This window comes from Scyliorhinus torazame, chromosome 4 (genome assembly GCF_047496885.1).
Source record: "Scyliorhinus torazame isolate Kashiwa2021f chromosome 4, sScyTor2.1, whole genome shotgun sequence".
Classification (NCBI taxonomy): Eukaryota; Metazoa; Chordata; class Chondrichthyes; order Carcharhiniformes; family Scyliorhinidae; genus Scyliorhinus; species Scyliorhinus torazame.
In genome coordinates this window covers 200,241,529-200,257,549 of record NC_092710.1, presented here as the reverse complement: position 1 = coordinate 200,257,549, position 16,021 = coordinate 200,241,529, and the positions used below count along the sequence as shown (strand labels likewise).

At 47.4% G+C, this 16,021-nt stretch overlaps 1 protein-coding gene across 4 annotated transcripts in view; it reads left to right on the top strand.

The window, feature by feature from the left end:
* Nucleotides 1-16,021, top strand: part of LOC140410690 (intersectin-2-like) — a 377,319-nt gene that overhangs the window by 211,454 nt on the left and 149,844 nt on the right. For all 4 annotated transcript variants that reach the window (XM_072499106.1, XM_072499104.1, XM_072499105.1 and 1 more), the window contains exons 15-17: nucleotides 412-552; nucleotides 5,094-5,181; nucleotides 15,073-15,212. In XM_072499106.1, coding sequence (XP_072355207.1) covers nucleotides 412-552; nucleotides 5,094-5,181; nucleotides 15,073-15,212 — 369 coding nt within the window. The remainder of the gene's footprint in view (nucleotides 1-411; nucleotides 553-5,093; nucleotides 5,182-15,072; nucleotides 15,213-16,021) is intronic.

Genomic DNA, 16,021 nt, shown 5'->3' with positions numbered 1-16,021 from the left:
TGATAGAACTATTTTTAAGAGTATATTGACTACAATGCATTGTGGGCTGGAACAGCAAATCTGCAATACAGTAAAGTGGCAAATCACCATTGAACGAATAAGATTTCCCCGAGTGTAGTTCCCACCAAGATTAACCAACTTGTGGGTAGATAGAGCAGGATATTCCACTGAATGAGCAATTATCAGCTCACTGAATTAAACCTAAAAAATCAAAAAGGTACTCCTTTTGATTATTACTATGTAACTCATTGCGGCAATGTGGTGCAGTGTTTCATTTTCAAAATTATCTGTACCTGCCCACATGGCCCGCATGAATGTGGTGCCATTGTACTTTCCCTTGGTTCAGCGCAATTAATGTTGGTGTTTTCATTTTTTCCTCCTAAATGTGACCATAACTCTAATCTGTTTCAGACTGAGAAGCAGCAAAATGTGACGAGCAGAGTGCAAGAAGTTCAAAGTAGAAAGGAAGTTCAAAAAAATGAACTGAATCTCGTAAACAAGAAACATGACCAGAGGCGAATAGAAGTAAACCTTTTACAGCAACAGCTCCAGGTAGTGGACGATCTATTTCTTTTCCAGCTTGACTCCACCTTTATTTGACAAAAATATTGAGTCAAATCTGATTAATCTTCTTGAGTGAGGCTAACAATGCCAAATCTTTCACATTGGGATAACCTCAAAGATGGGGCAGACTGATTTATGTTTGTACTACTTTAATACACAGATTAAAATGGAGGCACAGTGACACAGTGCTCCAGTAGGTACGCTACCGAATGGTAGCAAAAACAGAAAAACATTGCAGGTCTAACAACATCTGTGAAGAAAGAAACAGAGTTAATGTTTCAAGTCCGTATGATTTCTCTTCACTTCGGAAGACAGGTAGAAATGTGATGGATTTGATATTGCTGAAGAGACCCTGGGCGCGATTCTCCGAGGTCGCGCCGGTTGGGAGACTCGCCGGCCACGCCATTATATCGCGCGACGCCGTCTCGCCATTCTCCCAACCAGCGAGAACGGCCCCGTCGAGTTCTGCACGGCGCCAGCCGGAGAATCGCCCGAAACACTCACAACGGCGATTCTCCGGTACCCCCGCTATTCTCCGGTCCAAATGGGCTGAGCGGCCGCTCCAACGTGACAGGTTCCCGCCGGCGGCATCCACACCTGGGCGCTGCCAGCAGGAACTGTGCGGGAACGCGGGGTGGGGGGGGGGGGGGGGGAGAGAGGGATGTTCCTTCACCGGGGGGGCCTCCGATGGGGTCTGGCCCGCGACCGGGGCCCACCAATTGGCGGGCCGACCTCTCTAAAGGAAGACGTCCTTTCCTCCGCCGCCCCGCAAGATCCACCCGCCATCTTCTTGCGCGGCGGCCTCGGGGAGGACGGCAACCGCGCGTGCGCAGTTTGGCGTCGGCCAACTCGCGCATGTGTGGGTGACTTCATTTACATGATGCCGGCCGCATCATTTATGCGGCGCCGCTTTTTACGCGGCGCCAAGGCCCAGCGCGCATAAAATACGCGACCTCGCTCCTAGCCCCCCGGGGGCGGGAGAATAGGGGGCTGGGAGCGGGCTCCGACGCCGGAGTGAAACACTCCGGTTTTCACTCCGCCATCGGGACTTTGTCTCCCTTTGGGAGAATCGCGCCCCCTAAGACATGGGAGCAGAAATAGGCCATTCGGCCCATCCAGTCTGCTTCGCCATTCAATGAGATCCTGATTGAACTGATATAATCCTCAACTCCACTTCTCCGCCATATACCCATAACCCTTGATTCCCTTGCTGATTAAAAATCTGTCTATCTCAGTCTTGAACATGATTAATGACCGAACCTCCACAACCCTCTGGGGTAAAGAATGTGACATTTTCACTACCATCTGAGAGATTAAATTCCTCCTCATCTTTGTCTTAAATGGGCGACCCCTTACTCTGAGATTATGCCCTGAGGTCCTCGACTCTTCCACAAGGGGAAACAACCTCTCAACATCTACCCTCTCAAGCCCACTGAGAATCCTCAATAAGATGTCTCAATAAGATTGTCTCTCATTCTTCTAAACTCCAATGACTACAGGCCCAGCCTACTCAACCTCTCCTCATAAGAGAATCCCACCATACCCAGGATCAACCTACTGAACCTTCTCTGGACTGCCTCCAATGCCAGTCTACCTTTCCTGAAATAAGGGGACCAAAACTGTTCACAGTATTCCAGGCGTGGTCCAACTAGCGCCTTGTATAGTTTTAGCAAGACGACCTTATATTTATACTCCCTTTCCTTTGAAAGAAAGGCCAACATTCCATTTGCCTACCCTATTACCTTCTGAACTTGGCTGCTAGCTGTTTGTGAATTATTCACGAGAAGCTCGCAAAGCACTCTGTGCTGCAGTCTTTTGCAGTCTTTCTCCATTTAAATAATATTCAGCTCCTTTATTCTTCCTATCAAAGTGCATAACTTCACATTTTTATCATTATATTCCATCTGCCAATTTTTGCCCACTCACTTAACCTGTCCACATCCCTCTGTAGACTCTTTGTGTCGTCCTCACCACTTGTCTTCTAAACCTATTTTTGTGTCATTCACAAACTTGCAATAGTACATTCACTTTACTCGTCCAAGTCATAATATATATTGTAAATAATTGTGGCTCAAACACTCACCCCTGTGGCACTCCACTAGTTACAAGGTGCCATCCTGAAAATTCCCCTCTTATCCCAATTCCGCCTTCTATCAATTTGTCAATCCTTTATCCATGTTAATATACTACTACCTCAACACCATGGGCTCTTATCTTATTAAATAGCTTTTTGATTAGTACCTTATCGAACACTTTTTGGAAATCCAAGTTTCTTACATCTACTGGTTCCCCATTATCTATCCTGCTCATTACCATCTCAAAGAATTCGAATAGATTTGTTAGGCGTAGTTTCTCCTTCATGAAGCCATGTTAACTCTTCTTGATTATATTATGTATTTCTAAATGCTCTGCTATTACATCCTTATAATAAACTTGAACATTTTTCCAATGGCAGATGTTAAGCTAACTGGCCTATAATTAACTTTTTTATCTCCCTCCCTATTTGAATAAAGGTGTTCTTAAAAATTGGCAGTTTTCCAATCCTCTGGGACTTTTCCAGAATTTAAGGATTCTTGGAAGATTATGACCACCGCATTCACTATCACTGTAACTACTTCCTTTAAGATCTTAGGATGCAACCCATAAGGCCCAGGGGACTTATCAGTCTTTAGTCCCATTAGTTTTCCTACTTTTTCTCTAGTCATAGTTATTGTATTTATTTCCTCCCCCCTCCCCCTTTTTTGCCCCTTGATTATTTAGTATTTTTGGAATGTTATTGGTGTGCCCAACCAAGAAGGCTGATTTCAGTTGGGCTTCACTGGAACATTGCAGCAGGCAAAGGACTGAAATGTGTGCATGAGAGCAAGATTGTGAGTTGAAATGGCAAGCTACAGATAGGTTGGGGTTGTGCTTGAGCAAAGATGTTCTGCAAAGTGGTCTGCCTGTCTGCATTTAATCTCCCCAATGTAGAGGGGACCACATTGTGAGGAGAAAATTGAAGGAGATACAAGTAAATCACTGCTTCACCTGAAAGGCCTTGGATATTACGGAGGGAAGAGGTAAAGAGGCGGACCTTCTGCAATTGCATGGGAAAGGAACGAGGAGTGGGGGTGATGGAGGAATGGACCAGGCTGTCATGTGAGGAAAGGTCCCTATTAATGCTGTTGGGGAAGGTGAGGGGAATATGTGCTGGATTTGGCAGAAATGGTGGAGGATGATCCTATGAATGTGGTAAGCTGGTGGGGTGAAAATAATAATAATCTTTTGATTGTCACAAGTAGGCTTACATTAACATAAATGTTAAATACAGTTGAGGGTCCTGTCAGCCAAAGCTGGGGGAAGCCCCGGCTCAGGAAAATGGACAAATCTGGAAGGTAGCATCATCGGAACAGATATGACGGTGGGGAGAAATGGGATGGAATGCTGGCAGGAAGTATGGTGTGAGGATCTGTAGTTAAGTAGCTGTGGGAGTTGGTGGGCTTGTAATGTAGATTGGTAGATAGTCTATCACCGGAAAGGGGGACAGAGAAGTAACGAAAGGGAAGGGAAGTGTCAGAGATTGGTCATGAGAAGGTGAGAGAAAGTTGAAAAATGGAAGCAAAGTCGATAAATGTTTCCATGTCCAGCTATCTTACCTTTTTGCCACTATTAGCACCTCCTTTAGTCTTTAATACTATCATAAACACTACCTTTGTCTTTTGTCCATGACATCTTTGTCAAATCTCTCCTGAGCTCCCACCTATTCCTGACCTATTTTGTTCTACCAGCTCCACCCCCCATTCACAGTATACAATCCACCACATTTGTATCTGTCTTCAGCTCTGAAGAAGAATTGTACGGATTTGAAATGTTAACTCATTTCTGTCTCCACAGACGCTGCCAAACATGCTGAGTTTTTTCAGATTTTCTGTTTTTATTTCAGATTTCCAACATCTGTAGTATTTTGTTTTTATTTTGCTGAATGGTAATAATATTGATTTGTGAGGGCCAATTTTACAGCATCAGTTCATTTGAATTAAGACACCCAGTTGAACATTATGAACCCAAATTAAATATGTCAATAAACATTCTGCCTCTCCACGAGAAAGTTGGAAGCCCTGATATAGCATGGTAATGACGGCAGGCATGTGTGTGGTGTGTTGGGGACGAGTTTAGTGAATTTCAATTTTTAACTTCTTCTCCTTCTGGACTCTCTTGCCCATCACGAGGATGGGGTTAATATCAAAGCCAATGAAACTGTGTTGATATCAGGATTGGAATTCTTTGGAGGAGTGGAGATGGATGAAACAGGATCTTGACAGGGGTGAATCAGGGAGAATGCGTGGAGGACAGTGTCGGTGAAATGGGAAGCCACTCACAGAGACTGGCGATACAAGAGCTCAGATCCAATGAGGCAATTAGCTTTAGTTGAGTCCAACTGCCTATATGAATATTTTCTGAGAATACCTGCCTTTAATTTAAGTTTTACTTTACTTATGTTTTCTTAAAACCCAGCTAAAATATGTTCCTTTACTATATGGTTCTTTTAGGAGCTTCAGAATATGTTGACTCAGTTAATTCCTGAAAAGCAAGCACTGGATGACCAAATTAAACACCTTCAGCCCAATTCTGTCCACAGTGAGTATGTTGCATTCTTTAAAAGCTTGCTTATTTTCTTGTACTTCATTTTCCATAAGGATCATGCCCATTTGTATATGGGCAGAATGGACTCGCAATTAGATGCTGACACTGCAAAGGCTATTCCAGCAATAATACTGAAGTCTGCACCCTCAGCCAAGCTGTTCAAGTACAGCAACAACACAAGCATCTACCCACCAATGTGGAAAATTGCCCAGGTTTGTCCTGCCCAGAAAAAGCAGGACAAATCCAAGCCAGCAAATTACCATCCCATCAATCTATTCTTAATCATCAGCAAAATGATGGATGGGATCGTCATTAGTGTTATCTAGTGGCACTTACTCAGCAGTAACGCGGTCACCGATGTTGAGTTTGTGTTCCACCAGGGCCACTCAGCTACTGACCTAATTACAGCCTGAGTCCAAACATGAAAAAAGAGCTGAATTCCAGAGGTGAGGTGACATTTGACCAAGAGTGACATCAAGGAGCAGTAGCAAAACTGCAATCAATGGGAATTTGGCGGGGGGCGGGGGGGGGTAAACTCTCCATTTGTTGGGAGTCATACCTGGCAGAACGGAAGATGGTTGTGGTGGTTGGCAGTAAAAAATCACAATCCCGGGTTATCCCATTCCTCCCACCCGGCTTACTCACTCTTCCAACTTCTTCTATCGGGCAGGAGATACAGAAGTTTGAGAACACGCACGAACAGACTCAAAATCAGTTTCTTCCCCGCTGTTACCAGACTCCTAAACGACCCTCTTATGGACTGACCTCATTAACACTACAGCCCTGTATGCTTCATCCGATGCCGGTGCTTACGTAGTTATATTGTGTACCTTGTGTTGCCCTATTATGTATTTTCTTTTATTTCCTTTTCTTTTCATGTACTTAATGATCTGTTGAGCTGCTCACAGAAAAATACTTTTCACTGTACCTCGGTACACGTGACAATAAACAAATCCAATCCAATCACTACAGATGTTCCTCAGTGTAGCATCCGTGTCCCAACAATTCTTTATCAATGACCGTACCTCCATCATAAGGTTGGAAATTGGAATCTTCGCTGATGATTGTACAGTGTTTAGCATCATTCGCATTCCACCGATACTGAAGCAGTGCATGTGCAAATGCAGCACAACCTGGGCAACATTCAAGCTTGGGCCAATAAATGGGAAGTAATATTTGCGTCACACAAGTGCCAGGCAATGACTATCTCCAACAAGAGAGAATCTAACCATCGTCCCTTGATGTCCAATGACATTACCATCGCTGAATCCCCAACTATCAACATCCTGGGGTTACCACTGACCAGAAACTGAGCTGGAATAGCCATATAAATATTGTAGCTACAAGAAGAGGTTAGAGGCTGCGAATTCTGTGAAGAGTAACTCATCTCCTGACTCCCCAAAGTCTGTCCACCATCTAAAAGATACAAGTCAGAAGTGTGTTAGAATACTCTCCACTTGTCTGGATGAGTGCAGCTCCAACAACACTCAAGAAGCTCAGCACCATCCAGGACAAAGCAATTTACTTGAGTGGCATCCCATTCACCACTTTAAATATCCACTCCTTCCACCATCGACGCATCCATACAAGTGGAGAGTACTCCATCACACTCCTGTACATTGCGGCAATGTGGTGCCGTGCCTCATTTTCTATAGTTAGCTGTATCTGTTCCCACAAGAGGTCTACATGGATGTGAAACCTATACAATTTTTCTTCGGCCTTGTAGCTGATGGACAGGCACTGGGGAGTCAGGAGATGAATTATTCACTGCAGAGTTCCCAGCACTGACCTGCTCTTGTAGCATCGTATTTTTGGTCATTGGTAACCCCAGGATGTTGATAGAGAGGATTCCATCATGGTGATGCCATTGAATGTCAAAGGGAGATGGTTAAATTCTCTACTGTTAAAAGGGTCATTGTCTGGCATTTGTATTGTGTGAATGTTCCTTGACACTTATCAGCCCAAGCCTGAATGTTGTTCAGGTCTTGCTGCATATGAGCATGGACTGCTTCAGTGTATGAAGGGTCACGAATGGTGCTGAACACCATGCAGCCATCAGTGAACGGTCCCACTTTTGACCTAGTTCTGGAGGAAAGGTCATTGATGAAGTAGCTGAAGATAGTCGGGCCTCGGACATTCACTCATGTTCTGTAGCTAAAATAATTGGCCTCCAAAAACCGCAACCATCTTTCATTATTCTAGGTATGGAGGATTTTCCTCCTGATTCCAATTGGCTTTAATTTTGCTGGGGCTCCTTGATGGTGCACTAGGTGAAATGCTGCCTTAACGTCAAGGACAAACACTCTCAACTCACCTCTGGAGTTCGGCTCTTTTGTCCATATTTGAACCAAGGTTGTAATGAGGTCAGGAGCTGAGTGGCCAAGCTGGACATTGGTAAGCAGGTTAATACTGTGTAAATGCTGCTTGATTGCAGTGTCAACGACACCTTCCATCACTTTACTGATGATTAAGGGTAGACTGATGGGGTACTGGCTGGCCAGATTAAATTTTCCTGCCTTTTTAAAAAATATATATTTTATTCAAGATTTTTTGGCCAAACATAACAGTACATAGTTTTTCTTTTAAACAACAATAAAGCAATATAAATAACAGTGGCCAGTTTTAAACAAGTAAATAAATAATATATAAACAGAAACAAAAACAAAACGGCAACTGCCTTGTCAAAAATAGTTACTCTCCAAAGATACAATCCAACAGTCCAATAGACATTACCCATAACAAATGTCTATACATATACAATGGCATCCCTAAGAGCCCGCCCGGATCCTTCCCCCCCCCCCCCCCTCCCCCCTCCCCCCTGGATTGCTGCTGTTGTCTTCCTTCTTTTTCATTCCCTCTATCGTTCTGTGAGGTAGTTGACGAACGGTTGCCACCGCCTGGTGAACCCTTGAGCCGAACCCCTTAATACGAACTTAATCCGTTCTAACTTTATAAATCCTACCATGCCGTTTATCCAGGTCTCCACACCTGGGGGTTTGGCTTCCTTCCACATTAACAATATCCTGCGCCGGGCTACTAGGGACGCAAAGGCCAAAACATCAGCCTCTCTCGCCTCCTGCACTCCCGGCTCTTCTGCAACCCCAAATATAGCCAACCCCCAGCTTGGTTCGACCTGGACCCCCACCACCTTCGAAAGCACCTTTGTCACCCCCACCCAGAACCCCTGTAGTGCCGGGCATGACCAGAACATGTGGGTGTGATTCGCTGGGCTTCTCGAGCATCTCGCACACCTATCCTCTACCCCAAAAAATTTACTGAGCCGTGCTCCAGTCATATGCGCCCTGTGTAACACCTTAAATTGTATCAGGCTTAGCCTGGCACACGAGGACGATGAGTTTACCCTACGTAGGGCATCAGCCCACAGCCCCTCCTCAATCTCCCCCCCCCAGCTCTTCTTCCCATTTCCCTTTCAGCTCATCTACCATGATCTCCCCCTCGTCCCTCATTTCCCTATATATGTCCGACACCTTACCATCCCCCACCCATGTCTCCGAGATCACTCTATCCTGCACCTCCTGCGTCGGGAGCTGCGGGAATTCCCTCACCTGTTGCCTCGCAAAAGCCCTCAGTTGCATATACCGAAATGCATTCCCTTGGGGCAACCCATATTTTTCCGTCAGCGCTCCCAGACTCGCAAACGTCTACGAACAGATCTCTCAATTGTACTACCCCAGCTCTTTGCCATGCTCCAAATCCCCCATCCATTCTCCCCGGAACAAACCTATGGTTATTTCTTATCGGGGACCGCACCGAGGCTCCCGTCCTTCCCCCATGCCGTCTCCACTGCCACCAAATTTTTAATGTTGCCACCACCACCGGGCTTGTAGTATATTTCTTCGGTGAGAACGGCATAGGTGCCGTCACCATTGCTTGTAAGCTGGTCCCCTTGCAGGACGCCCTCTCCAATCTCTTCCACGCCGCTCCCTCCCCTTCTGCCATCCACTTACACACCATTGAAATATTGGCGGCCCAGTAATAATCATTTAGGCTCGGTAGTGCCAACCCCCCCCCCCCCCCCCTATCCCTACTACGCTGCAAGAACCCCCTCCTCACTCTCGGGGTCTTCCCGGCCCACACAAAACTCATAATGCTTTTCTCGATTCTCTTTAAAACAGCCTTCGTGACCATCACCGGGAGGCACTGAAACACAAAGAGGAATCTCGGGAGAACCACCATTTTAACCGCCTGCACCCTACCCGCCAGTGACAGGGACACCATGTCTCATCTCTTGAAGTCTTCCTCCATCTGTTCAACCAATCGTGTTAAATTAAGCCGGTGTAAGGTTCCCCCATTCTTGGCTATCTGAATCCCCAAGTACCGGAAGTCTCTTGTTACCTTCCTCAGCGGTAAATCCTCTATTTCCCTGCTCTGCTCCCCCGGATGCACCACAAACAACTCACTTTTCCCCATGTTCAATTTATACCCTGAAAAATCCCCAAACTCCCCAAGTATCCGCATTATCTCTGGCACCCCCTCCACCGGGTCCGCCACATACAACAACAAATCATCCGCATACAAAGATACCCGGTGTTCTTCACCTCCCCTAAACACTCCCCTCCACTTCCTGGAACCCCTCAGTGCCATGGCCAAGGGCTCAATCGCCAGTGCAAACAATAACGGAGACAAGGGACACCCCTGCCTCGTCCCTCTGTAAAGCCGGAAATAATCAGACCCCCGTCCATTCGTAACCACACTCGCCACCGGTGCCCTATACAGCAACTGTACCCATCCGATATACCTATCTCCAAAGCCAAATCTCCTCAGCACCTCCCACAGATAATCCTACTCCACTCTATCAAATGCTTTCTCGGCATCCATCGCCACCACTATCTCCGCTTCCCCCTCTGGCGGGGGCATCATCATTACCCCTAGCAACCTCCGAATGTTCCTGTTCAGCTGTCTCCCCTTCTCAAACCCAGTTTGGTCCTCATGAACCACCCCCCGGGACACAGTCCTCTATCCCCGTCGCCATTACATTGGCCAGAATCTTAGCATCCACATTTAAAAGAGAAATGGGCCTATAGGACCCGCATTGCAGCGGGTCTTTTTCCTTCTTTAGGAGGAGCGATATTGTTGCCTCTGACATAGTCGGGAGCAACTGCCCCCTTTCCCTAGCCTCATTAAAGGTTCTCGTCAGAAGTGGGGCCAGCAAGTCCATACACTTCCTATAAAATTCCACCGAGAATCCATCTGGTCCCGGGGCCTTCCCCGCCTGCATGCTCCCAATCCCTTTCACTACCTCCTCCATCTCAATCTGTGCTCCCAGTCCCGCCCTCTCCTGCTCCTCCATCTTAGGGAATTCCAGCTGATCCAGAAAACACATCATTCTCTCCTTCCCTTCCGGGGGCTGAGCTTTATATAATCTTTCGTAGAATGCCTTGAACACCCCATTCACTCTCTCCGCTCCATCTCTCCCTCCTCGTCTCCCACCCCCCCATATCTCCCTCGCTGCTCCCCTCTTCCTCAGTTGGTGGGCCAGCAACCGGCTCGCCTTCTCCCCATATTCATACTGTACAACTTGTGCCTTCCTCCATTGTGCCTCTGCATTACCCGTAGTCAACAAGTCAAATTCTACATGTAGCCTTTGCCTTTCCCTGTACAGTCCCTCCTCCGGTGCCTCCGCATATTGTCTGTCCACCCTCAAAAGTTCTTTCAGCAACCGCTCCCTTTCCCTACCCTCCTGCTTTCCTTTATGTGCCCTGATAGATATCAGCTCCCCTCTAACCACTGCCTTCAACGCCTCCCAGACCACTCCCACCTGAACGTCCCCATTGTCATTAAGCTCCAAGTACCTTTCAATACACCCCCTCACCCTTAAACATACCCCCTCATCTGCCAATAGTCCCATGTCCATTCTCCAGGGCGGGTGCTGTTCTTTTTCCTCCGCTGACTCCAGGCCCACCCAATGTGGAGCGTGGTCCGAGATAGCTATAGCCGTGTACTCCGTCCCTGTCACCTTCGGGATCAGCGCCCTTCCCAAAACAAAAAAGTCTATCCGTGAATATACTTTATGTACATAGGAGAAAAACAAGAACTCCTTACTCCTAGGCCTGCTAAATCTCCAGGGGTCTACTCCTCCCATCTGCTCCATAAAATCTTTAAGCACCTTGGCTGCAGCCGGCCTCCTCCCGGTCCTGGACCTCGATCTGTCCAGCCCTGGGTCCAGCACCGTATTGAAGTCTCCCCCCATTACCAACTTTCCCACCTCTAGGTCTGGGATACGTCCCAACATACGCCTCATAAAATTGGCATCATCCCAGTTCGGGGCATATACGTTCACTAGAACCACCGCCTCCCCTTGCAGTCTGCCACTCACCATCACATATCTACCCTCACTATCCGCCACTATGGTCTTTGGCTCAAACAGTACCCGTTTCCCCACTAATATAGCCACCCCCTGTTCTTTGCGTCTAACCCCGAATGAAACACCTGCCCAACCCATCCTTTGCGTAGTCTGACCTGGTCTATCAGTTTCAAATGCGTCTCCTGCAACATAACCACATCTGCCTTTAATTTCTTTAGGTGTGCGAGTACCCGTGCCCTTTTAATCGGCCCGTTCAGCCCTCTCACATTCCACGTGATCAGCCGGGTTGGGGGGCTCTTTACCCCCCCCCCTTGTCGACTAGCCATCCCCTTTTTTAATCCAGCTCCTCACCCGGTTCCCACGTAGCCGTATCTACCCCCGACGGCACCCTCCACCACCCCACCCCGTACCAGCTCCCCCTTCTCCCCAGCAGCAGCAACCCAGTTAACCCCCGCTAGATCCTTTTCTAGCGTAATTGCACCCCCCATGTTGCTCCCAGAAGTCAGCAAACTCTGGCTGACCTCGGCTTCCCCCCGTGACCTCGGCTTCCCCCCGTGACCTCGGCCCCCACTGTGCGAGGCCCCCTCCTTCCCGCTTCCCTGTTCCCGCCATGATTACCATAGCGCCGGAACAATGCCCGCGTTTCCCACTTGGCCCCACCCCTAATGGCCGGCGCCCACAATTCCTCATCCCCCCCCCCCCACCACCACCACCACAACATGGGGGAGAGAGAAAAGTTACAGGGTCGCAAGATTAACAACTTGAGAGATCATCCCTTCCCCCTTTTTCCCCCCTTTCACCCCACGTAATCACCCCACCACTTTGTCCCAAACGTTCTTTTTCTGGCCCGCCTATTCCAGCTGCTCCTCCACAATAAATGTCCACGCCTCTTCTGCCGTCTCAAAGTAGTGGTGCTTCCCTTGGTGTGTGACGCACAGTCTTGCCGGTTGCAACATTCCAAAGTTGACCTTCCTTTTGTGAAGCACCGCCTTGGCCCAATTAAAACTTGCCCTCCTTCTCGCCACCTCCGCACTCCAATCTTGATATACGCGGATCACCGCGTTCTCCCACCTACTGTTCCGAGTTTTCTTCGCCCATCTGAGGACCATCTCTCTGTCATTATATCGGAGAAATCTCACCACTATGGCTCGAGGTATTTCTCCAGCCCTCGGTCTTCGCGTCATAACTCGATAAGCTCCCTCCACCTCCAACGGGCCCGTCGGGGCCTCCAATCCCATTAACGAGTGAAGCATCGTGCTCACATATGCCCCGCCGTCCGCCCCTTCTGCACCTTCGGGAAGACCAAGAATCCTTAAATTCTTCCTCCTCGCATTATTCTCCAGCACCTCCAGCCTTTCCACACACCTTTTGTGTTGTGCCTCGTGCATCTCTGTCTTCACCACCAGGCCCTGTATTTCGTCTTCATTTTCAGCGGCCTTTGCCTTCACGACCCGAAGCTCTTGCTCCTGGGTCTTTTGCTCCTCCCTTAGCCCTTCAATCGCCTATAATATCGGGGCCAGCAGCTCCTTCTTCATCTCCTTTTTAAGTTCTTCCACACAGCGCCGCAGGAACTCTTGTTGGTCAGGGCCCCATACTAGACGGCCACCTTCCGACGCCATCTTGCTTTGCGCTTGCCTTCCTTGCCGCTGCTCTAGAGGATCCTCCGCAATCCGGCCACTTTCCTCTCCTTTTTCCATCCGTGTCCAGGGGGAATTCCCTTCTGGTTTACCGCACAGTGTTTTTAGCCGTTAAAATTGCCGTTGGGGCTCCTATTAAGAGCCCAAAAGTCCATTCCACCGGAAGCTGCCGAAACGTGCGACTTAGCTGGTCATCGCCGCACCCGGAAGTCTTTTCCTGCCTTTTTATGGACAAGGCATGCCTGAGCCGTTTCTTTCCACATTGTTGGTTAAATGACTGTGTTGTAGCTATACTGGAGCTAGGGGTTTGGCACATTCTGGAGGCAAAAGTCTTCAGTACTACTGCTGGGACATAGTCAGGGCCCAAAGCCTATATTCTATCTATTCTGCCATTTCTTGATATTATGTGGAGTGAATCAAATTGGCTGAAGACTGACATCTGGGATGCTGGGAACCTCAGAAGGCGACTGAGAGGGATCACCTATATGGCCCTTCTGACTTAAGTTGGTTGCAACTGTTGCAGTCTTGTCTTTTGTATTGACGTGTTGGCCCCCCTCCCAGCATTGAGGGTGGGGATATTCCAGTTAATTGTTTAGTTGTCCATCACCATTCGCAACCTGATGCAGCAGAGCTTTTATCTGATCTACAACCTTGCTTCAAATATGGACAAAAGAGCTGAACTCCAGAGGTGAGTTGAGAGTAATTGCCCTTGACATCAAGGCAGCATTTCATCTCGTGCGCCACCAAGGAGCCCTAGCAAAAATGAAACCAATGGAATCAGGAGGAAGATTCTCCACTGGTGGAAGTCATCCCTAGCACAAAGGAAGACGGTTGAGGTTGCGGAGGACATATTTTTAGGTATGCCTGCTGCTGCACCTGACATGCTGTCCTGCACTCTTCATTGATTCCCTGGCTAGATGATAATGGTAGAGAGGGGGGATATGCCAAGGTATGAGGTACAGATTGTCGTTAAATAAAGCTCTACTCCACTTGATGGCCCAGTTTTTAACTGCTAGATCTGTCTGAATCATTTAGCAAACTGATCGTGCCACATAACAATGCACAGTATCCTCAGTGTGTAGACAGGACTTTGTCAGTACGGTGGCCACTCCTACAAATACTGTCATGGGCATATGGTTCTGCAAAAGGTAAATGGGTAGGGACAAGTAAGTTTTTCCGCTTGTTGATCCCCTCGCCATCTACCCAGTCTGACAGATATGTAATTCTGGATTTGGCCAGCTCAGTCAGTAGTGGTGCTACTGAGCCACTCTTGATGATTGGCATTGAAGTCCCCAAGCCAGATTACATTCTGTGCCATTAGTGCTTCTTCCAAGTGGTATTCAACATGGAGGAGTATACCAGCTGAGAAACAGTAATAAATGCTAATCAGCAGGACATTTCCTTGCCCAAGACTCCTATTGAGGATTTGCTGTCATTTCATGGGTTTAGGTCAAAGTGCTTTGTCTGATTTTATTCTGTTCTGAGGTTTCTGCAGTAGTTTGGTACAAATGAGTGGCTTGCTCGACCATTGTGGAGGCCATTTAAAGGTCAACTGCATTGTGTGGATCTAGTGCCACATGTAGACCAGGTAAGGATGGTAGATTTCCTTCCATAAAGGACATTAGTTAACCGGATGGGTTTTAATGAAAATTCAATAGTTTTATGGCACCCTTCACTGAGATTAGCTTTTAATTCCAGATTCATGAATTGAATTCATCTTCTACCAGCTGCCAAGGTGGGATTTGAACCCGTATCCCTCGATCATTAGCCTGGGCCTCTGGATTACTAGTCCATTAACATTGCCACTACGCCACCATCTTCTCCCTTACCCTCAGCAGTGGCTACTTGTTGCACGTTTATGTCTAAAACAAAACTGATTTACATATCTCTGAGCTCTTGATTGAAGAAAATTGTGTTCTTTAGCTACGAGTTTCATGCTGTTGAATCGGAACCATGCAGAAAGGAAAGAATCTTGTGAACGACTTCGACAACAGCTGAATGACCTGGAGAAAGAGACAGCAGACAAACTTTCTGAAATGGATGCTTTTAACACTCAGCTACAGGTAATATCCAAACAGTGTTGTTAACGAGGTGTGCTGCTCATAACTAGAAAATGTGATCTTTCTAAATTTTAATTCAATTTCTGAACCTTTAAACTCTTCTCCTAACAAGTATACTTTCTAACTGGATCACTGAATTACATTCAGAACCTGGAATCCTGCTTGATTTAATCTCCACAGGCCAGGGATACTGAGACCAACTTCAGTATTAGAACATAGAAAAATACAGCACAGAACAGGCCCTTCGGCCCACGATGTTGTGCCGAACCTTTGTCCTAGATTAATCATAGATTATCATTGAATTTACAGTGCAGAAGGAGGCCATTCGGCCCATGGAGTCTGCACCGGCCCTTGGAAAGAGCACCCTACCCAAAGTCAACACCTCCACCCAACACTAAGGGCAACTTTGGACACTAAGGGCAATTTATCATGGCCAATCCACCTAACCTGCACATCTTTGGACTGTGGGAGGAAACCGGAGCACCCGGAGGAAACCCATGCAGACACGGGGAGGACGTGCAGACTTCGCACAGACAGCGACCCAAGCCGGAATCGAACCTGGGACCCTGGAGCTGTGAAGCAATTGTGCTATCCACAATGCTACCGTGCTGCCCTTAAGAACAAATAAATCTACACTATATCATTTTACCGTAATCCATGTACCTATCCAATAGCTGCTTGAAGGTCCCTAATGTTTCCGACTCAACTACTTCCACAGGCAGTGCATTCCATGCCCCCACTACTCTCTGGGTAAAGAACCTACCTCTGATAGCCCTCCTATATCTTCCACCTTTCACCTTAAACTTATGTCC